We start from the raw sequence: 23,806 nt of genomic DNA, 5'->3' as shown, positions 1-23,806 counted from the left end.
CTTCTATGCCTCCGCTGGCAGGGGTACTGCAAGCTCATCTGGTTTTGATGTTTCCCAGGGTGCGATTCCACAGCATCGCCCCCGGAGCCCAGTTCACAGGGCTTTTTCAGTCAGGTTTTTTTTTCCATTTGTGCTGGGTGAGGCCTGCGGCTGCCGAGAGCTGCCCTGGGGGTTCGATGGTTATGGATCATCGGTACGGGCACCTCCGCATTCCTGACTGGCTCCGAGTATCGCTGGACACCCTCCAGTGACAATTCTGCACACCTGTGCAGAAAACTATCCCTCCACCTTCTCACCAGTTTATCCAGTACAGGGGCACGGGGGACCCAGAGCCTGTCCCCACAAGCAGCTGGTGAAGGGACACGCCCTGGCCAGGACGCCAATCCAGCGCCGGGCACACACAGACATAGGAAACAGGTTCAACTGCACCGGCAATACAGCCTTCTCTGTGTAAGGATACCCTTATCCCCCAACACATACAAGCTCGAACCACTGCTTCTTCAGGACAGTGCTGAACCCCAACACCAACTAAAAGACAACGATACCCGCTGTCACTTGAGAACGGCCGTGAGAGTATTAAAACATGCGAAAACAATCTTTAATGCTTTACGGTAACCAATTTCAACATCCACACAAAAGGCAGCAACTACAGTATTTACATTAATGACATTTTTACAGCCTGCACTAAGCAGAACTGCATGAACAAAATTGAATAAGGGAGGAAGGAAGACTTCAGATCCAGCAGATCTTTGGACTTTCTCCCAGAGAGATGTAACCTGGTGTCTGACGTAAGCAAAATGCAGGAAAAAGTGCATTATATGTCAAATGTTATATAAACATTTGAAGTGACATTATAGTGAATCTCACTAATTCCTCCTGGCAAGAGTATAAAGATATGTTGTTTGGGTATTCTTGTCCATCATCTTATTAGCTTTTTTTCCTAACGGGTCAAATGAGGCAGTGCATCTATTGTACTGATCTTCCACAGACAAATCCTGCTCCTCCTCTAGACAAGGGCACCTCAGCTTCTACCCAGCACGTACTGTCATTTTATACCATTTTGATCCCTGCCAGAACACAGCACCCCCAGAACCAATGGCATTGAATTTCATTGCACCAACTAAATAAACTGTATGATTTCCCACAAAAGTCATTTTAGAGAAAAAGGAAAGAGGAAAAAAAAAACACATATGTAGCATATCACAGAAGGGCAGTCCTGGCACCAAAACTTCAAATGAAATTTTTTTACAAAGCATGCGAAAGAAACATCAGAAACAGGAGTGCCGCGAGAGCCTGTGAAAACAAAAGCAAAAGGGCGTTTCAGATTCCCAGTAAATCAGACCGCGCCGCGGGTTGTTTGAGAACTTTCCTGGGCTGGATCACTTGAAGCTGCCTGACCTCGATTTAACAATGTTGCAAGTCAGAAAGGCCTTTTTGAGAAAAAAAAAAAAGGCCAAAATGCCGAACGTCTCGGAATCATTCAGGAGGCCAACAGCCTTGTGCACCATCTCCTGTGTGCTCCCGTTAGCTTTTATTCAGTAAGGGAATGTCAAAGCAGCAATAACAACTTCCCACAACAGCAAGGCCCTTGTGTCCCTGCAGAAGGCTGGCCTTGCTCTGTGGTGAAGTGGAGGTTCTGTTCCAGCTCCTGTGCGGAACAGTGCTGCTTGCATTTTTGTGGCTGGCCCAAGTCCCCCCGAGAGAGAGAGAGAGAGGGGGGGGGCACTAGCAACAAACACTGTAGTGCCAGCCTTCTAGTTCAACAGCTTCTTCTTCCCCAGCTAAACAGAAAGGAACGTGCCAAACAAGAGAACTGCCAGTTTCCTTACGGCTCATGAGACAGGCGTCGGAAAATATACACAAAGGGAGCAGCTGAAAACATTCTCGAAGCACAGAGCTGTTTAGGGAAGAGCTGCTAGCAGAACGATTACAATAAACGGACTGCTGACCTCGAAGGGAACCAAAATCCTCAGCAAACACCCCCCCCCCCCACTTCTGCCTGTTCATCTAGGACTCCAGGCTTGTTTAACAGCAGAAATATGTTAAAAATCCTCTCCAGCTTAAACAAGGCCGTCTGAAGTATCTGGATGTTTGTGTTGGGCTCGAGCTTGTGGCTGGAACTGCCTGTACCCACAGGACAGCCCTGAGGCAGAGGGCCAGAGCTCAGCAAGCGTCTGGGCTGCCCGAGGGGACTCGCTGTACAGTCAGAGTCTGAGCCACTCAGCTGCTTCTGCTGTATGGACAACTAGGCACCAAGAGTGGCGGAGGAGGGCGACAGGCTTGAAAAGTCCACGTTTGTCCGTCAATGACGGTTGGAGGGAAAACGGAGCTCAGCAAGCCTTCCGTTTCAACTCCAGCAATGTCAAACCAGGTTGCTATAAGGGTCCAGCTAATGGAGGACGAATTGCGCTGAGCCCAGTCTCTGGGCTCCTTGGCATTTGTGTGGGTGCCTTTGTGGTTTTGTCCCCCGTCTGACGAAAATGAAGACTAAAGACAGCCGTCTCATAATGCACACACACGCACACAAAAATCTGTTTTCAGAAATGTTTTTTTTTTCCAGGGAGTAAAGCCAAATAAAAGAAATTGAACTGGTTTGTTAAAAAAAAAAAGACGAGGCAGCAGTCTTCGCTGTGCAGAGGAAGAGGAAAGGTTCTTCTCTGCCCTGTGCTCAGAGAACGTTTCGCAGTGCCCGAGACCGCATCAGCGCCGGGACGCCCACAGCACACCCAGCCTCTCTCTGGACGGCTCTGGCGCGGGCTCCAGGCCTGGTGTCATCACAGCCTCGGCCTCCGCGTTTACACCTCACAGGTCCTTGTCCTGGATGCCTTCAAACACGACCTCCTGGCCTCCGGTGGCAGCACGTCTCCCAGACACGGGTTCCAGGGGGCTCGTCTGTGAGTAACAGAGAGAGAATAAGGAGCGAAGGAGCAGGCCTCTGGACACAGGCCACCCCAGGTCTGGAACTGAACGGCACCACTGTCATGTCTCGATATCTCGACCCAGGAATATCAAAGGCCTTGAAGACTGTGGCTTCCTTGTTCTGTCCTTCCACTGCTGTTTTTTTCCACATCTGTATTCTCTTTCACACCTCTTTTTTTACTTTCTACTCTTTTATCTCTTTTTTTTCATTTTAATGCTGGATTTATACAGTTTGTTGCGGTACCAAGTCTGCTGTACCATCATGATAGTTCACATTTGTTCATTATTATTAAATAGTACTATGTCATAATCTTTTGCTTTCTCAGAAAAGCCCGTGAACAAATGGAACATTAAAAAGAAATATCCAGTCAAGCCCACCAATAGTAAATTAGATGTTTAAACTCACCCTGGAGAGCAGCGATTATCGGCAGCCCTGGGACATTTCTAATTTCCCCGACCACACATGACTAAATCACGGTCATTATATTTCTTTTATATTAAGGGGTCGGAGGGGAAATCACGATGATTACGCTTCCTGCAGTATCTCCGTGGAGTGCATCTGTTCGGAAACTTTCGCTGTCGTTTTGATTCCGAGCAGAAGCAAGTCCACCGAGGACTTCCCGCGCGTCTTCCGTCTCTCCGGAGCGCCGCCGCCGCCGCCGCCGCCGCCTGCACTCGCTGCGCGGCCAGCCGTGAGACCTGTGCCGGACTGCCGGCTGACCGCGTACCGAGCGCCTCGGCTCACCGGCCCCACTTCGGAAACCGACACACGGTCACCGAGTGAAACGCGATGCCCGGGGGGCTGCGGTCTGTCAGCGGGGGAGCGGCCATCAGTAGCCAAAACTTTCCCTTTTATACTCGTCATGTGAAATTCCCAGGAGCTATTTTGCACAGCACTCACAGTATTTATAACTACAATAGTATCACTGCCTGCACCCTGGGGCAGTGTGGCACTTTCTGAGAATTTGCATGATAAACAACGACATTCCAGAATATCAATAACAATACTCTATTAGGTAACATTTCAACATAAAGCTATTAATTAATGCACCATTTGTATTACACAACAACTTTTCCTTCTGTTGCCTGCAGGGTCTTGGGGGTGGTGACTATAACAGCTGGGATCTTTCCACTAACTTGTTCCAGTGCGAAGAGAAGCTGTGGAGCCATTTCATTTAATTCCGCATTTAATTAGTGTTTATTCACGCTGCGGAACACACAGATCAAACAAAGCCTGCCTCTGCAGGCTGCATCTGGAGCTAAACCGACTGAACTCTAGACCCTCAGACGGTTCGCTCAACAGATGAACAGAACAGTCCTTTCCTCATGATTCTTTTAGTCTGTCCCCAGCTCCTGTATAGTATCTCCACCTCGCAAAAGTGTCACAAAACACACTTAAAAGCCTTAGAAACCCATGAAGCTAAGGGAACCAGACCTGTGAAGCACTGGTGAGGGACTGCCTGGTACCGAGATGTGGTCGTGTGTTCAGAACACAATTTTATTGGAAATATATACTGTTCAGCCAAGTCCAAACAATTTAAAATAAGTGTCATTTTGGTGCTGTTCTTTTGCTCTTAATGGCTTCTTCCTCACTCACCTTCATGTTCTTGAAAATGCTCTTCTTCCTCCGCACATTCGGAGGGTCCGTCTGCAGAGCATGAAGATAAAACCCGAAGTCAGTCTTGTCAAGAGTGATGAAGAAACTCAAGCGCTCGTTGAAAGTCCAGAACGTTTTCCAAGCACCTTGAAATGACACGATTGACGGGCTCCGAAAAGCAAGAGCACAGCTCGATCAACTTGGAAGATATCTGGTGCTCGTAAGCAAGTAAAACTTCAGCAGGGATGGGAACTGGATGGTCTGTTTGTAAGAGGTTTGTTGAGAGGTTTAACAGCTGCAAAGGCTTGTTTGCCTGTAGGAAGAGGGTCTTCCATTCTCACCTTGTTCAAACAAACACTGCTCTTGTTCGTTCACACCGCAGTGCTGCAAGGAGGCACAGTGCAGCTCAGCAAAGATACGAAACGAGTTTTAATGGGCAATGGAAAAGGCCATTTCCTTAGAACAGACAATCATAGAAAAGTGCATTCTCCTGTAATGCTCTGCACCAAAAGATTTACAACCAGTTTATACTCCAGATCATCTCTCTCGGGTACTATAGATTTAGTGTTTAGGAGAGAGACTACTGCATATGCATTAAAACATAAAATACATAGTATTGCATTTTGGGGCATCCTTATTCAGCCTTCCAATGGCTCCAAAATGTCACGTACTGCTCTGTAAACACAACTCATGTCTGTCTTCCAGAGCATCCGGATAAAACCCTACAACATAACGAGCCCTATTTCAAATGCGCGCTAACCTTTTCCAGCTCATCATAGCCCAAAGACAACAGCAGATTAGACAGCCTGGCAGCTGCAAGCCTTCGCTTTCTGCTTTTCAACCTGCTTCCTGACCAACTAACTGTCTTCCAGCAACTCATCAGATGACTGAGGGCAGCAGGTCTTTCACTACAGCATTCTGGGACAATTCTGGGACCCCCCATCTTCTCTGGCCCGCCTGTCCGCTCAAAGGCTGGAAAACAATACCTTCGTACTCACCACGTCAGTGAGGTCTTCAGTGACCTTTGCTTGCTGTTCTTTCAAAGCCAGCAGCATTAACTTGCTTAGCAGGAAGGCCTAAAAAAAAAGTCAAGAGTATCTTCATAAACCATGGCATAGCATACCACGACACTGAAGGTCTACAGTTTCCTGTAGATTTGCTTTCATTCTAAAGATTTAATTTTTTTTTAACGTGCATGGCATATTTCTGTGACAAGCACTTTCCCATTTCAGCTACATATCCTTACCGTCAGTGGTCACCTAACTATTAGTGTCTAAATTTCCTGAAGGACTGAAAGAAAACATTCGGGAATGACAGATTGCAGACAGCATTTTCAGACTACTTTTCACAACCCAGTAAGAGCTAATACTCCAGACACTGCTCTCCGTTCGTCACGTCAGTGAAAACAAACCAGATCTCCATCAATGACACAAATGCATGCCAATTAATCCAACTGCTTTCCAACCAGTAAGTCAAGCAAAGTACTTTCTGGTAAGATACGCATGTGCCTGGAGTTTTGAGATAAAGTATTAGTACACCAAACAGTACTGCATTATGTAACATTAGAGGATTACAAAAACATTAGAACTAGGAAAAAGCAGTACAGAACTCTCTCATCCTAGTGTTAATCCTGCATCAGCAGGGTTGCATCAGCATCAGCATCAGCAGCCCGTCTCCATTTTGTGGTTTGAACCAAATCTTTGAGCTGATGTTGCCATTAAATGCGACCGAGAAATACTCCAACCGGCGCGTCGCTCCGCCTGTTCTCGGGGGAGGAGAACAAAGTAATGTAGCCAATTCATAGATGGGGATTATTAAGAGGCCATGATTGGTAAGGGCCAATGGGAAATTTGGCCAGGACGCCGGGGTAACACCCCTACTCTTTTAGAGAAACACCCTGGAATTTTTAATGACTACAGAGAGTCAGGACCTCGGTTTTACGTCTCATCCGAAGAACGGCGCCTGTTTACAGTATAGTGTCCTCGTCACTATACTGGGGGATTAGGACCCACATGGACCGCAGGGTGAGCGCCCCCTGCTGACCTCTTCCAGCAGCAACCTTAGTTTTTCCCAGGAGGTCTCCCATCCAGGTACTGACCAGGCTCACACCTGCTGAGCTCCAGTGGGCTGCCAGTTGTGGGTTGCAGGGTGACATGGCTGCTGGCTCAAGCAGTACAGAATTATCGTGTCAAAAAAGTAGCGATAGAAAAGAACAAGTAATATGGACGATCCCGTCTGACAAAATTGTTAAATATTATTAGACAATATCTTATAATAACATGACTTACTTTTTTCAAATTCTAATCCCCAATTCTTATTTTTACTCCCTTTCACCTTTGCTCCATTCTTTGACCCTTGTCTGAACTGAAGACCTGGATCATGGAAACTGGTCCAGGACCAACTGAACTGACCACTGGAAAGCTCACAGGCTGCAAGCTCCACAGTTACTCAAACGCCCCCAAGGCAAAGGCATGAACCCAGCGGGCTTCTTCAGAAGCCACAGCTAAAGAGGAACCCGAGGACACAGGTAGAGACGGCGTGGACGAGCAGTCAAAACCATGACCAGGACACACTTCTTTCCACCAAGGCTTGTGGGAAATCTGGACCCCGCTGCCCAGCCGTGTCGTTGAAGCCGATATATCCCGGTTCTGTTACAAGAAACGACAGGACGTGGCGCCTGCATCAATTGCTCTCCGGATTTCCAGAGGGGCAAATGGCCCCCTCTCGTTTTTTTTTCCCCCCCTCTTTCTTGTGCTCTCGTGTCGAGGACAGCGATGGCGGCAAGCTCGTGCAGCAGACTGAGGGGTTGACGCCCGCCCCGGCAGCACGCTTCCTCAGTGCCTGGCTGGCCAAGCCCGGCCGCGAAACTGCAGGGCGGCCCAACGGCTTCCACCAGCCCTTCTAGCTTCCTCAGACTTCCCGCCGAGTCCGGCTCAGCCTATATTCACATCAACAAAGGAGGCCCCTCAAACACGGAGTTTTGCTGGCTGTTTTCATCACCAGTGTTTCTACACGTGGTGAGGGAATTCCTGTAAACATGAGGAATCCAGGCAGCAGGAACAAGGGGAACATCTGAAGAACTGTGGTTTTAAAAGAAATTGTGTACCAGGCACAGGAAAGATCGGGATGCCCCCAGACAGACGGATACCTGTTTAGTGTGAAGAGTAATGCTTTTCCACGCCTCATCAAAGGTGTACTCAAAGCTCAGGCTCAGCCCCATGGCGTCATCTTGACTCGATCTTGACTATTAAAAATAAAACAGGACTTTATGAAAGGGTGGAACAATACAAGCGTTTTTTTTTCTTTAAACTGTATACATACACTGTACATTCAGCTGAGAGAAAGAGATGAATTTGATTGTGTGAAAAAATTAATTGCAGGCTGAATAACACTGCACCCCACCAAAACCAATTTTTGTGAAGGAGGAGCATGCAACCCTCAAAAATATTGGTATTAAGAGCACAAAATGTGCTTACAAATCCCCCGAAATGTGTTAGAGTGAATCTAAGAACTGCAGCATTTTCATAAATTCTGTAGATGTCAGCAGTCTAAAATGCACATGGTCATAAACTCTTATTAAATAAAGTGCAGTTTCGTAAGTATTTTTGTACAGCACAAATTCTGATTAGCAAACAGCAAGGAGATGGAAATGGGGAACTTTAGAAACATGGAACAGTCTGCAAACTGGTGAAAAAAATGATAATGTCATTTATCTGAAGTGTTGTTACAGAAAGGGAACAGACTTGGCCCGTACAACCAGTCATCTTCCTGGATCCTCGCACGTCACAAACAGAAACCGAAACCGAAAGGACACAACCCTGTGGTCAATTGGGATCAATTCATTTTCATAGATTCAGTATTCCTTGACAATGCACCAACAGCTCCTTTTCATAAAACATCAATAAAGAGAAGAATAACTGCACAATTCAAAATAGGCCTGTACTAAACATTGTGTTAAAAAGAATGACCAGGTTGTCATCAGATTAAATACACACGATTGGAGATGTGATTGTAATAAGTGTAATTTATCTTAAATTTAATCTGAAGTCATTATGAAATGTCACTTAATTGACTTTGGGCATTATTGATGATTAAATTGCATTTTTACCAAGTGTTGCGTAGTTGAAGGCAATTTTTAAGATAATAACAGCTTATTTTGAGTGTACAGTTACATTGCTCTTTTTGAAACAGATTTGTCTTAGCATGCACCTCCTTGAAGTATTGGTTGAGCACATGTATTGTTTTAATAAAGTATCAATAAATATTCTTATGAACCCATGTACAGAAATTAAAATGACTAATAAAAATCATTGCCACCTTGTGCTGCCATATCATATATGTCAAAGCCTGTATTTTCCCAATCAAATGCTGTACTGTAATGATTTCTTCTTAAATTCAGCTCCATATCATCTGTAATGTACAATCAGTGCACTTAACTCCAGTACACCGCAAAAGTCAACATCGTTTTATGCCTCTTGCTTGTTTACGACAAGCTAAGGGAATCGTGAATGCATTAACGAATCCATTAAAATGCTGTATATGCTTAAATAAAATGACCTTCTGTATCCTGGAACACTATAATCCGCGGCCTGGTCATAACATGTAACACAACTGTATACTCACCAACATGCTGACACACCAGGACTTCATCTGATTGATCTCGAAGTGCTCTTCTCTTGTCTGGTTGCCAGGCAACGTGATGCAACAGTGCAGGCCTGGATGCCCCACCCACACGGCGGCAGGGCAGCTGGGCTCGGGGTGGTCACAGGTGCAGGGGTCTAACTGGATGTGGCCGTAGTACCTGACGCGCTGGGCGGCCTGCAGGAACTGAAGAGGAACGCCGGTGAACAGAGAGGGGCGAGGGGGGCGCAGGCTGGAGTCAGAGCAGCATGGGCCGAGCTTGGCTTTAGCTCTGCTACAGGCCCAAGGAGAGTGCAGAGGCAGCGATTTATTATTCCGAGACAAGCGGGAGGAGGAGGAACGCATGATCAGCGGCTCTTCGTCCCTCTTGCACCTGGAAAGGAATATTGATCCTTCAGCCACCTACAGTCAGAGAGGGGCTCGCCCCTCTCACCCCTGAAACACGCAACAGGGTAACTGCGCTGTCTGAAGAAACGGCCCCTTAGCCTTCACATCAAGAGCAGCTGATCTTGATCACCAGCGCCTGGTTACAGAGAAACAGAAAGGCCTCTGAAATCCTGATCTCTGGAGCGCCGGCGAGGTGCGAGCGCGCTCCTGTGGTGTACCTCTCTCTTCCGGCCCGCCTCCAGCAGAGCCCCCAGTGTCCCGCGCTGCTCCTCCGTGGGCAGGCTCCACCCCCTCTCCAGGTCAGCAGCAGCCTGAAGACGAGTATCGAAGCGTCACTCGGCTGCCTGGACAACCCTCGTTCTGGCCCCCTCCGCCTCCACCCCCCCCGCTTCCCAGAATCCTCAATTCTGGGCTTGTCCCAGAGAGAGGTCAGACTGGCTCATCCTCTCCTTGGCTCTGGCCTCAGGACGGGTCTCCCCCACCAGCCCAAGCGCCCGGACCTCAGCTCACCTGTGCACAAAGGAGACTCAGGCCACAGCTGCTCTGCAGGACCTCCGCGTCCACGGACGTGTCCAGGTAGCTGCAAACACACAAGAATAAAACTGCTTCCCGGCAGGATAGAGACTAGCATCATCAGGAAGTGCCGCATGCGTGCAGTAATAAACCAGGGAGGAACAACAGTGCAGTACACAGGCCCGAATTAGAAGAGTCTCTCATTTCTTTCCATTTTCGTGCAGTGGAAACATGTTCCAGGAAATGAACAAGAGGAGATGTACTCCACATCAAACCCAGACGTTTTATATAATGTAATTAATGTAATAATGTAATGTAATTCCAGGCTAATTTAAAAATAATTGCCCAGGCAGGTGGAGATCATGCATTTGGCCCATCTGTCTGCCAAGGGCCCCAGCAAGTGAGTGTCCCTGCCTCACCTAGAAAGTCATCTGCGTGAGAAGGCATCAATTAAAAAAAGGTTCCAATTGTGATCTGCAGGTTGCCAATTCCACTGCACTTGCAGAATACTGCATGTTTCCGAGTTTTCACTCTTGACATTTTAATCCAATTCAGATCCCTTCTGCAAGATATCACAAAGAAAAGTACTGGACTGGCAATCATTTAAAAAAATGTAACCAGACCAACTCTGGTTATTTAACACCATTTAACCTCAAATGGATACACTGCAATACAAAAAAAGCAGATCTCTCCAGGTAAGAGATTAATATTAGGTTTCGGATCACAAACGTCAAGTCTGCTGTACTTGAAGAGATCAGTCTTCAACTACAGTAGTGCTCGATCAGTAGTGCACAAGGGATTGGTGTCCCCAGAGAGCATGATCATATTTGAACTAAGATACAGCTTTCCCTCACTTTTCTGCAGACTCACAATAGACGATGAACGAGTGATACTGGGGAAATTTACAGCACACACTATCGTTTCGGCCATCGTCCTCGTTTCGTTTCTGGGGAGTTATTTCTATTGTCGATAAGAGTTCACGTGTGTGCGATGCTCTCTCCCGGCCGAGATCCGATTGCAGTTGATCACAGCTCTGCAGCCTGTCCACTGCCAGAATTCCCGGCTGACATCCACGCAGTTGCAAATTATGATGATTACAGACGGATACAGAATATGAAGAAAAAATAAAACGTTTCACATGCTTACATGCATACCGAAGCATAAAAACATTCAAATAAAACTTAAAATGCTGCCAAAGACACATACTGACCTAACAGCCACATGGTTATCAGAATGCTGCCATACACTTGATGAGGTCCCTACTGACTGCAACTGTTGACATAGTACAGCACTGTCTTGCTTAAGCTCTTTATAGCATGAGCCCCAGCCTTGCAGACCCACAAATGAGCAGTGCTCTTTGATTTTCATTGCGACTGCCAAATCCCCCCCAAAAAAAGCGATCAAGCACGTGTCGCTCGTCACCAGCTTCCATGACTAGGATCGCCTTGGATGAAGACACAGATCTGTATTTACTACAGCTAATAATCATAAGCTATAAAAAATAGAATCGCGCATTTTTTTTTCTCAGGTAAAGGCGAAAGCATTCGTGGTTTACAATTCTTTGTTCCGATTCTTGGGGGGGATTATTTTTAGATCTTGGTTCGCAGTGTAATCCTCCTCCTGCAAAAACAGCGCCCTCTAGTGATCGGTCACCTATACGGACGGTACCCATACGCCGCCGAGAACAGTAAATTCTCCCATCTGTCCAGCAGCGCTGCCTCCTGACCCCCGGCCCCGTGCACACAGAAAGGCGGCTCTTCTGCACTTTAACAGCTCTATAAGGCATTTGTCACGAATCAAACGTTCAGATGTCTACAAGAAGATACTGTACTTGTACCTGTACAAAATGGAACCAAAATCAAACTCTTATTTAGAACAAACTTAATTTTCTGCGCAGACCCGTGTAAATTACAGGCTCCTATACTTTGTCAACAGATATATTATAAGACGTAAGATTTTAGCTAATTACAGTGAGTTGGGTGGTATCTCCCACAGTTTTGTTACCGAGGGAGACTTCAGACATTACCGAGCATGTTTTAATCAACAGCAGTTAATGCAAGTATTGTAATCCTGAAAAAAATAAAATGTTGTACAAAGCACACACAGATCTTCCACCTCGTCAAAATGCAGTCAGTCAAAATACAAATCCTTTTTAATATACATCTGAGCACTTAGAATGACAGGTAATTATTTAAATAAAGTTCAAATAGGCACCCAGCTGTTCTCTTTACCCTTTCCAGGCTAATGCAATCGTAAGTAGCCTTCACCAGCCTACAAAACATTGGACCAGAAACAGAAACAAGCCTTTTATACTGAAAGGCAACACTGTCCCTCCAAGGTCTGATACACAGCATGTGACCAGCAGTATTCTGCCATTCTGGGTCCTATATGGTCCTTTGAGTAGACATTTTGCAGAACATCCAATGCTTTTGCAAACCACACAAAAAGCTTACCTTTCGCACATCACACATCTCAGGCGCACGCCACACGGCAGCTTACCTCTTCCGGACCATGATGGCGCTCGGCCCGCCCTCCAGGCTCTCCAGAGTGAGACGAGGCAGCTCGAACGGCACCAGCTTCTTCACGACTGAACCGGGAGGCAGATTTGCGAAATGAGCACGTAGAAAATACCCGAACCAGCGGTTCTTCAACTCCTGGCCCGGCGGGGTGGCGAGTTCCGCTGGCGCTCGCTCCAGACGACCTCTGCGTCGCAGGTGCGAGTCGACGCGTGGAGCGGCTCTGCTCGCTGGCCTTGGAAAACCACTTTGGCGGACATTACTCCCGACTTCAGCTCACGGAGCGTCGTGCGGCATCTACGCAACTTGCTCCTTTGGACTGTGCTTCGTTAGTTCCGAATTTCAAAAAACGTGATCAATTCGTGGTGGGCGGACAGCGGTGGGAACGCTGTGCTTGGCTTCTCTCGCCATTCCAGTCCAACGGGTTCAATTCAGGCCAGCGCACCCAAACAAGGGGAGTTCTAAGACTCCAGCACAGGGTTGACAGCTACAACCCCCACAAAATGGTTTAAATGTTTAAAAACACGCCTACAATCGAAAGTTGAATTGAATTTGCTCGTGATCAAGAATGTGGCTGGACTGGAGAAAACCGGAGAAGAATGCAGCGCCCCCCACAGGACCAGGATGGAGAACCACTGATGTAGAGCAATATAGAAGATACCTTTCATCCCGCACAAAGCAGCGTACAGAGAGGCTCAAATATTCAAGATCCTGTGAAAACGACAATTTCAGTTCAGAGGGCTTCAAGATCAGCAGTGAGATACAAACCAGCAGACCCGACTGCAGACCACTGGGAAATTCGTTTCAGACTGGGAACAGGAGGCACTTACACAGACGCCTGGAGTCTAAGCTACCCCACTCAGTCCAACAGCCTCTCCCAGCTGTTTTCAGTAAGTAAATTGGATGTGACTAGAAAATCCTACGCCATTTTAAAGCCTGATCTAGCAGTTTTGTCTTCATACCAATTTTTCCAACACACCTTGACTTGACGTGTTGATTCCTGTGAAAAGATGGCACTCTTACTTGGCCCTCTCAGCATATCTGTACTTGGAGACAGATGTACTACACAGAAGCTAAGTGAGCTTGGAATACAAAAACCGTGGAGCAGCTAAAAATTCTTTCTAGTAGAGAACAACATTGCTGTCAGGCCTCTACTACACTCATTCATATTCTGCACAATTTATCACCAAGTGTTTGACACTTATCAAACTGGATATGTCAGCTTGTTTCTTAGGTATAATGCCATACATGATCAACTTACCAGACAGTGTTTCATTGCCTTTCACTTGGACGAGGAACAGACCGAAATACCCCATCAGATCTCTGGGCAGTCCCATCTTGTCTGACACGATCTGTCAGAGAATTCAGACACAGCTTCATGCTTCAGACAGCGAAGTATCTACAGATCAGCTAGTTCTGGCAAACAAACCCAGAGTATATGCAGGAGCAGACTTCAAATAAACCAAAAGGCGGATTAAGTTGCAGCGATGAAGCCCACGCTTAATGGAGATTTTTCAACAGCAGTGACCAAAATGTTTCACGGATTTTATTTTGAGCGTACATGAAACACTGCGCTTTATGGAAATTCCAGGAAGGAAACCTTGTTAATCAGAACGGATTTGAACCAAAGATGCAAGAATGAGCTGTTCTAGCCATTGGATAATTTAGGGTGCGTCGTTTTTGATGCACATATTTGTATTGACATGAAAGAAAGAAAAATATTGAGAGCCTTTCACACTCGAGTGGAAGGGGACAGTAAGCAAAGTAAAAATATCAGCTGGTGAGATAATTAAATGCTTATGCCACCAAAATAGGGGATTTAAGAGCACAACTGCAAGACCTAGAGGCTACTATATTAGCAGATGACTATAATCGAATTAGAATAACAGAAACATGACTAACAGATTTTCTTTCCTCACGCAGACTGGGAAAAACCAAAAGAAATTTCAGCTGCCGAAATTAAAACACTCAACATTGCAAACAACTGCCTCCTTATTCAGGATGTCAGAGCATCTCCAAGGAGGAACGCCTATGTGGTCCGCTGGCTTCAGACTAGACCATAAGCACGTCCTTCTTTAGCCAGCAGCCATATTACCCTGCAACTCACAGCTGGCAGCCCACTGAAGCTCAGCAGGTGTGAGCCTGGTCAGTACCTGGATGGGAGACCGCCTGGGAAAAACTAAGGCTGCTGCTGGAAGAGGTGTTAATGGGGCCAGCAGAGGGCGCTCACCCTGCAGTCTGTGTGAGTTCTAATGCCCCAGTATAGTGACGGGGACACTATTCTGTAAAACGGCACTATCCTTGAGATGAGAAGTAAAATCAAGATGGATTAAAAATCCCAGGGCGTTTCTCTAAAACAGTAGGGGTGTTACCCCGGCATCCTGGCCAAATTTCTCCTGGCCTTTACCAATCATGGCCTCCTAATAACCCTCATCTATGAATGAGCTTCTCCTCCCCACTGAGAGCTGGCGTGTTGGGAAAGTACTGGTCCACTGTGGTGGTACTGCACATTGGTGGTGGTGGAGGGGAGTTCCCATTACTCGTGGAGAGCTTTGAGCAAGGATATGTAAGTGTAAGGATAATTATTACTGTCTTTTCAAACAATCCACAAAAAAAAACAAACCATAAGGGAACTGTGAGCATTTGACATATGCAACCAAGTAAACCTAATTTGTTTTAAATCTGAGCACATTCTTAGTCAATTTTCTTTAATGTTTTCAGTATATGTGGCAGAAAATCCAAATAGATTTTACACTCAGACATGAAGGCTAAACGAATTGCAGCAATCTCCGCAGGGAAGGCAGCACAAAGACATTGGAAACTACAGTACGTTTTTTTCTCAGCTGCCAACAAAAGCTGATACAGTATCTCCCGTTTAGATCAACGTGATCATGACTCGTATAAGTACGTTATGATGCTGATGACCAGATGACAAACTCAAGACCTCTGATGACCAGTGGGTAGAGTTGCCAGATTTGAGAGTTACCCTGAATTTAAATCCCTGTTAGGTCAGCTCAGTGTTAAAAAAGACCTGCTGATCAGTTTCACACAACAGGAAGAGAAAAGAATGGGATTTTTTCTCTTCGAAATGTGTGTTGTCTTTATGAAATTTGTGTATTTCAAACGTTTAATTAATAAGTAAAAACCGTACAGCTTACACAGAGATTCTGAGCTGATCACGAGGAAGAAAAAGCACCCGTTTTTCGCGCATAAGTGGTTAACTCTCAAACCTGTTTTTATAGGTTTTAAAGTCGAGCAATGTCTAAGTTAAGCAGGAACACATCATTATATCTCATTTTTGACTTCTTTTTAAAATATTTAAAAAGTCGTTTGCCCAGCTCAGTGTTAGTAGGTATCCTGTTATCCATGGATCAACCAGCTACGAGCTTCCAAATGGGCCAGGTGATCTAACTGACCTTCTATCACTTGTAACAATTTTTATGTCCTTATCAGCACCACACCAAGTTTAAACGGGTGTGATTTTACAAAAGTATTTTAACCAAGCTTTCTTCCTGTTCAGTACATGTTGGTCATGCTGCTTTGAGGAAAAAAACAGAATCTGAGTTTCAGCCAGACCTTTTACGTTACAAGTGGTTCTGAACGACACGGGGAGAACTGACTTCACAGACAAGTTTCCCCTCGGCACCGCTGCCAAGAAACACACATCTCCCAGAGGGCTCTGTAAATAACTGTCACCCTGAACAAATCCAGGCACGTCTGCGGAGCTAACAACTGTAACTCAAGCGCTTGAACACGAGACAGACTCCAGATCCCTCCCTGAGCTTTTCCATGCTTCCGAGATTCCAACATTATACCTATTGCACGTGAGACATGAATATTTTATTTTCGGCGGGGCTCAGTGAGAAACGCATTCAAGAATTACAAGGGAGTAAACCGACTGTTTCTGCGGGATTCTGAGAGGTCTCAAATTACCCTCCAAGACACATTTCCCTCAGATTATTCCATTACCTTGTTTGCCATTGATCCTCACAACAAACGCTCACCCTGCTATTCGGGTTAATGTTCCTTGACTTTGAATACGTTTGTCTTTTCTTTTTAAATATTAACATTCACCAGCTGAGCTAGCTGCACTAAAACCTGTTGGCTCGTTTGTTCATCACATTTGCAGTATTTTGCCCAGACTCTTCCAAAGGCCAGGAAATTAAATCATGCTTCGGGTATGCCAGAATTAGTCATGAGATTTTTTTTCCCCAGCATGGGTGCTCATACAAGGGCCGCATCGATGGCGTGAAGCCCTGGGTTCAAGTCCTGGGGTTCTATCCGTGTGGAGTTCTACGTTTTCGCCATGCGCTTCTCCTCTGGGTGCTCAGGTTTCCTCCTACAGTCCACAGAGGTACTGATAGGTTAACTGGCTTCTGGGAAAAGTGGCTCTGGCGTGGGTGTCTGTGTGCCCCTCGACAGACAGGTGTCCTGTCCAGGGTGTACCCTGCCTTGTGTCTGCTGCGCGGCCAGAATAGGCTCCAGCTCCCCCACGATCCTCAACAGGATAAAGCAGTTAGAAAATGAACGCATGGATGGGAGCTCGTATTTTCTGACGGTAGTGTAGACATCGGAATACTGATGGATTACTTAGGCACTTTTGAAAGTCTTTGGTTTGAGAGTTTTACCTCAGCTGCTATCTGTAGTGGAGGCAATTTAGTATCGTAATACTAAATAATAAACATTCACAAAGTGACCTGTGTGTTTTCTTCGCAAACTCGTCTAACCAGTTCACCCAGGATCAGAGCCAGATCCAGCAGTGCTGATCGAGGTGCAAGTCCTGTACTGTATCCAGAGGGAAAATACTCTTCCAAAGGGGCCTCTTTTACACACCTGTGCTTATGTTTAACAAGAATACAGCAACTTGTATTCAGTAAAGCACCAAAGCACCATCAAATTCCCCAAAGATAATGTCTCAAACATCCCCCGCACTGTAGTTTTGATACAGAGCACAACTCTTCATAAAAAAACAAAAAAAAAGTCACGAAAAAAATCAGACCAAAAATCTATGACCCAGGCGGGTTTGTACCTCCATCAGAGTGTGGGCTGTGTCTGAAATCCGGATCTCCACTCCGATTTTCCTTCCGTCTGGAAGAATGACATCCTGCACAACACTGCGCTCAGGGATCCTGAAGGTCTCCTGGGGAAAACGAGCAGGGCATTCAGCTCAATGCGGTCCCAGCTGGGTCCGAGATGAACACAGAACCGTAGCCACACACATTTCAGCTGAGGCCCTGTGCAGTGCACCCCAATAGGCACAACCAGAGAACCCCGATAGAGGGCAGGAGGTGCCAGATCTCAGCTGAAAGAGCTTTGCCTGCAAGAGTGTAGGAGCCAAGGCCAAACCTACATACAGCCCTAACATGGGACCAAGCAGAACCCCAGATACACACCTAATAACGGTGCCCTATCTCTCACTCTAAAGGTACAGTGATCCAAATCATCAAAAATTAAACCTGACACAGAGTTTCAGACTGAAACACCATTCAGATTAATTTTTGTTTACATTTAGCTGACTCCGTTGATCCCAAGCTGTGATTTCTCCTTTATCATGTCCGGGCTTGATCGTGCAACCTCTCCTTTCTCTTGAACTTCTATGCAGTCTCACAAGCAAACCACTGAACAGTGTGAACCTGAATTAGAACTGGCTGTGCTGGCTCTTGCAGTCGCAGAAATAAGAAGTACACCTGCTTCTGAAGGGCAGAAACACACTGTTCTGGGCAAACGGAGAGTGGTGAAGGTATTCTAAATTAGGAATTTATTGCGGCGGGCACATTTTACCTGTTGCATTTTTCTGAAGAATGAGCAAAAAATGCCAGATGTCGCAATGCTGGAGATTTCCGCCACTGAAAGAAGAAAAGACATTTCTACCAAATAAAACAGCCCCTCCCAAATCACCGCCATTATGCAAAATTAATCTCAACGGGCACCTGAAATCTATGGGAAGATACCTTCCTCACAAGTGAAAATGTCTGCTGGGATGTGAATGAAAAGTGACTTCGTTCTTGCTGCACGAGCTTCTAGACCTTGTAGCAGCCATCTAGGGTCAACACACTGACATCTAGCAGTACAGTCTGCGTCTTTGTGTCTATCATGCGAGTGTCAAGCCCTTGAATAATGGCAACAGTATAATCACACAGTCTACTAGCTCTACAAACTTGCCGTACTTGTTACCACAAACAGATTCCACCAGGCTGACCTGATGACGTCAGGGGGGAGCTCTGAGCAGGACAGGAGACCCACCTTTCTGGAGGTACTGCTCCAGGAGGTGTCTTCTCTGGTCTTGCATCTTCTCCGTCATGGCCAGGAAATATTTCGGAGGGAAGCGAGGGACGCAGTCCTTGAAAACTCTTCTTAACTATACACACACACACACAAAAAGCCCAGACAGCTCATTTGTATTTAAAAGCCCCCAGGGGCTACGAGCCTCTGGAAATTGTAGACAACACGGTGGCATCTTCCGCCTTTTGACTCGTGACGTGGAACTGGCCACACTCCCCTCTCTGTCCCAGGGGTATTTCCAGCAGCAGGAAAATATACTGCACATCTGCATGCCCTACAGCCAGGCCTGTCCTCAGTCTCCACAAGGTCCTGGTGCACACCTAGCACGGTTTAGCTCAGTCTGGCACCAAAAAACCTTCATAAAACGTAACAATCATCTGGAGTATTACATTAAACAGAACACTGGATATCACAGTGGTGATGGACAGGCTCAGGTGATGTCATGCAGCTCCACCACAGGAATACAGATACAGAGGACATGCAACTTTACATGTGACCCAGCTTCAAATCTCCCTGGATCTGGAATATGGGAATAAGGGAACCGGGAGAAAAAAAATGTGCCTACATCGCCCGTGCTGCCAACATGGTATTCCGTAAGAAACAGCACTGTTGCCGTCTACTGATGTCCCTATAACCCCTCTTGTATGTACGTCTATCCGTACTTACCCCTACACCATCCTATTCAAAGCTAATATTGGTAGCGCTAACATTGGGAAAGAGACTTCAAAACTGGAAAAATAGAAAGAATAATTCCATCACTGATTGGTTTAATTTAATATGTGGACATTCAACTGTAGTATACCTCCCCACCTCCATTCAAAATGATATGTTTTTCCAATGCAACTTGCTCACCTTATCTAACCTCCACTAGACATAACCGCTGATGCCCAACTAAATCAATTTCTCAGATGCTTCACCTCCTAACAGCCTGATCTTTATTCTTTACTCACAAGTGGCCACCAGTTCCCTTCCCTCCCAACTTCCACAATCAAATCTGCGAGCGCTCTCCTGCTCTATCCTGTTTCTTTGGTTGAATTTTGTATTAGGTACTGCGTGTTTGTTGTGTGCTATGGGTACAACTGGGGGGGGGGGGGGGGGGAAAGAAAGATTATTGGCTCACACTAGGTATAAGGACCACGGCACTTCTGTTCAGTTTACATGGAGATATAGAAAGGACCGCACATGATTTTAAATCCCCCCGTTAACGTTTTAATTATTTTTTTTTAACGATGGAGTAAACCGGTTGAGCCGGACGTGAGTGAGATTATGATACACATGATGTTTTTAGCAATATGTACGGTCTGAAGTGCACTGGTGTAGAGCCACTTTCAGGAATGTAGGAAGGAGATGAAAGCGGTTTAAACGCTTCCTTAAGTTGCTATGGTCTGGTGTGCAGTTATAACGGTGACTGGTAGTTAATAACGAATTCCGCCGACGTACAACTATTTCTTCGCATTTTCACAAACCTAGTTTTCAACAGAGGAAAGTAAAGGGAGGGATGTATTATCATTTTTACTTCTGTGAATAGTATAACCTTTCTTATCGACTCAGTGTCCTTCTGCGCCACTCAGAAGTAGCCGTCCAATACAAACACCCAGACAGCAATACCAAAGACGCCAAACGGATTTAATATTTTGGAAAAGCGAAACATGAATTCCTCACCTCTTCGTTCCATTTGTGCATGTCGCTGTATCTTACTTTACACAAAAGTAGACCCTCCAGGTAAATATTGTACACCTAAACAATAACGACAGTCAGGAAACGCAGGCATACGAGCTCAGCTAAAGAAAAAATGACACGCTTCACAACTGAAGCAAGAGTAACTGGCAGCCAGCTTAACGTTACACTTACAAAACTAGGGGCCGCTACCAACAACACATTAAAAAGGGCAAAAAAACAGAGTATTTGGCATACCACATAACGTCCACCAAATTTGTCAGTTTTTTCTTCTGTTACGGGTATATTAAAATGCATCCTCGTCTTCCGAAACGAAATGCAAGACTCCGCTCTCCCCCTCCCCGACCCGCACACCACCTGCTACTCGGCTTGCAGTTTCAGGGGTGTGAGATTGAGACTTTAGAGCTCCTCCCCATCGGCAGGTAAAGGCGAGGCGGCAGCGACGAGTCCTGAGCTGCTCGGTTTAGGGGTAAGGAAAGCGTGTGCGCATAGCTGTTCCGCTCAAAGGACGCCGTCTTATTAATAAAACAGCTACCCATCCTCCGCGTTTGACGTTCAGACCCGTTGAGGTCAATACAGTCCCCCTCCCCACCAACCGCACATAGCCATAGTCACCAGGTGTGTTTTCCATGATTTATCTGCATTTGTAAACGCTGGAAAAGCGCTTTATCTACGGCGGGGTGGGACTCATTTCATCCAACAGCGAAAAGCAGCACCCGCTTGGATGATGCGTCACCATTATGCTCCAGGAGCCCCACTGCCCACCAGCTGGAATGGGGAGGGGAGAAATTATTTCCCAATTCAGTCGAAATAAGAACTTTTAGGGAGGCCAGATTATGCAACAGCTATTTTGGCCCAAACCACCGGTGGGTACACCCGTCATCTCTTGACAAGCGCCATTAAAATCTTCAGCGACCAACTAGTCGGCTCCTTCTGGGGCAGTGGTTTGAAAATTCTGGTCAAGACCGGAATACAGGTCCGGCAATTACCACTTAAAACAGCGATTTGGACCTACTTAGAGGTCTCCAGTCCCAGCTTCGTCCGGGCCCAGCCCACGACTTGTTCTGTTTCGTCACGAGGAGAACTGCCAAGTTCCCTTCAGATATTCAGCACACGGCCTCAAGCAAAGACCAACAGCAACAAGGGTGCTGAGCGGACACCGTCAGGACACTGGGAATGGAGGAGACAGACGTGCATGTATGTGACAGAATGCATTCATTCGTGCCGGCTGAAAGAATCACCACTTTCCTGAACACGGTGTCGGTGTGTATCGCGACTGGTCACAAAGCGCCACCTAGTGGACTCGTCCGGGTTTTTTTTTAACATTTATTTTGGAGATCATTCAAAGCGAAGAAAAGTATTTCTGGCTCGTTTTTAAAACTTTTGCGTATAGGCTGTCGCGACACTAAAATGAATGTTTTGTCATCAACAGAGAGGTCTCCGGCAGGTCTGACGTCCCGGACACCTGTGTTTCTCCTGACGAATCGCAGAGGATAGATTTCCATCTGACCCTGCTTGTCATTGAAATCAAGTCAGACGCAGAATTTGTCAGTTATGATAACCAGCATCTAAAACTTTATAATTGATCTTGAGGCTCTTTTGAAGGCTGTACCACCAGCAGGGCTAGACATTTACAATTTTCTTGATCAACTTTTCTACCGTTACGTTAAATTGCCGCCCGTTTTTTTTTTCTGGTTAAAAAATGTTTAAAAGCATCACAGAGATTGAAAGATGTTTCATGAATCCCAAATTAAAAATTAAATGATTGTTGATTTTTTTAACACTGTTTGCATTGTTATAAAAACAAATGGCGCGGCTGTTCGGGTTAAATGTTAAAATTGTGACTTCAAGGCCCGTTTTAAACTTGTAGTGGGTAGCATTCTCTTCATTTCGGCTGATGCACACTCTTTAACTCGTATTTCTGTTGGATCAGGCTCCGTCATAAAATCTGTTTTAAGGTATTACCCGAGAAAACGCGCCCAGAAAAGTGTGTCCTTATTAATTATAACAAACGTCGCGCCAATGCTCTGTGCAACTCGACAGAACACGCCACTCCCCGGGAGACGCGCAGAAACATCAAAGCCACGCAAGAGTACTGTTCTTCTACACATCCGGTTAATTTCCTCTTCATGGTTCCTCATGGTCCGCGTCGTTACGCCCGCGGGTGAAATACTTTTCCCTCTGCCGTTTCCACAGTCGACATTGAGGTTCAGATACCAGTGTATGCGGCTTCGCAGTTTTTACCTGCCTACGAAGCTTGCCCGCTGTCTTCCGGAGACTCAAGAGTTATGAGCCGCTAATTCAGCAGAAGTGTGAAGGGAGTGTTAGGCTCCACAGGCGCTAGAAGGGTTGTGGGTTTAAATCCTAACTGGGCCCTGCTGTTGAAACTCCGTATGTCACCCAGATTGTGGCGGTAAGGTGTCCCACTGTGGAAACGCATGCAATTACAAGTTGTGTGCAGGAACGTGCCTTTGTTATCCTGTAAGTCACAAAAAAGCAGCACCCAAGTAACACCAGTCTGATGAGACTTTGATAAGACAAGAATGCTTTATTACCCCTCTACAATGTCTTGTATTGGGAATTTGTCTTTTTGCATACCCCAACTTGCTCTCCCTGAGACACAGTGAGAGAAGTTGGGGGTCAGAGCGCAGGGTCAGCCATTCATACGGCACCCCTGGAGCAGCTGGGGTTAAGGGCCTTGCTCAGGGGCCCAAGGGAGTAGGATTCCTCTGCTGGCTGCGGGATTTGAACTGGCAACCTTCCAGCCACAGGCACAGATCCTTAGCCACAGAGCCACCGATCCACCCATGATTCACAATCCATAAGCCCTATTTTTAGATTAGTTTGCCTAAATTAACACTGGGCAGCCCAAGAGAATTTCTAATCAAGCTGCATGGTGAAAACAGCAAATTACTGCTTCTAAATTTGAGTGTTAATAACAGGATGTTATATCAAGTATGGAAGTGCCATATTGGATATGGTGTCTACATTCTTGTTTTTGCTGGTGTTCTGCAAAGTCTGAAACTGAAGGGTGATTTATGAAGTATTACAGATACACACAGGCTTGGTGCAGCTGAACATCAGGTTTTTATCTTCAGTATACAGACTGTGGGAACCTAAAGCCTGATTTCCCTGCCTCCAGCTCACAGCAGGTGGTAAAAACTGGGTCAATCTGTTCTGTAGGCAGTGAGGTATTAATGACAGAATGTAGAGCTCAGCAGTAATTATATTCATTCTGAAGGCCACCCCACAGGCAACACGGAAGCTAGTGAGC

General features: G+C 46.1%; 1 protein-coding gene across 1 annotated transcript; it reads right to left on the bottom strand.

The window, feature by feature from the left end:
• Nucleotides 1-581: 581 nt before the first annotated feature.
• LOC148823022 (sorting nexin-31-like) lies at nucleotides 582-20,892 on the bottom strand. The gene is made up of 14 exons (XM_088928570.1): nucleotides 20,770-20,892; nucleotides 20,518-20,592; nucleotides 18,817-18,931; nucleotides 18,355-18,419; nucleotides 17,603-17,713; nucleotides 13,835-13,925; nucleotides 12,557-12,644; nucleotides 10,055-10,124; nucleotides 9,763-9,855; nucleotides 9,140-9,343; nucleotides 7,665-7,760; nucleotides 5,515-5,592; nucleotides 4,517-4,567; nucleotides 582-2,892 (listed from the first exon to the last, which is right to left on the bottom strand). Exons 1-14 carry the CDS (start codon nucleotides 20,827-20,829, stop codon nucleotides 2,803-2,805), a joined length of 1,287 nt encoding a protein of 428 aa, XP_088784696.1. The 5' UTR covers nucleotides 20,830-20,892; the 3' UTR covers nucleotides 582-2,802.
• Between the last annotated feature and the right edge of the window lie 2,914 nt (nucleotides 20,893-23,806).

Source organism: Atractosteus spatula, chromosome 12 (assembly GCF_055471065.1).
Source record: "Atractosteus spatula isolate fAtrSpa1 chromosome 12, fAtrSpa1.hap1, whole genome shotgun sequence".
Taxonomy (NCBI): Eukaryota; Metazoa; Chordata; class Actinopteri; order Semionotiformes; family Lepisosteidae; genus Atractosteus; species Atractosteus spatula.
This window is presented reverse-complemented; position numbering and strand designations above follow the sequence as displayed.

What these genes read in the sequence shown, in the direction of transcription:
- LOC148823022 (XM_088928570.1), bottom strand. Translation starts at nt 20,829, where the DNA reads ATGCATTTTAATATACCCGTAACAGAAGAAAAAACTGACAAATTTGGT. An exon ending in GCCATCATGGTCCGGAAGAG is followed by an intron (nt 10,125 to 12,556) that starts GTAAGCTGCCGT and finishes GTGTGTTTGCAG; the next exon opens with CTACCTGGACACGTCCGTGG. An exon ending in TTACTCTTCACACTAAACAG is followed by an intron (nt 5,593 to 7,664) that starts GTATCCGTCTGT and finishes CTTTTTTTTTAG; the next exon opens with GCCTTCCTGCTAAGCAAGTT.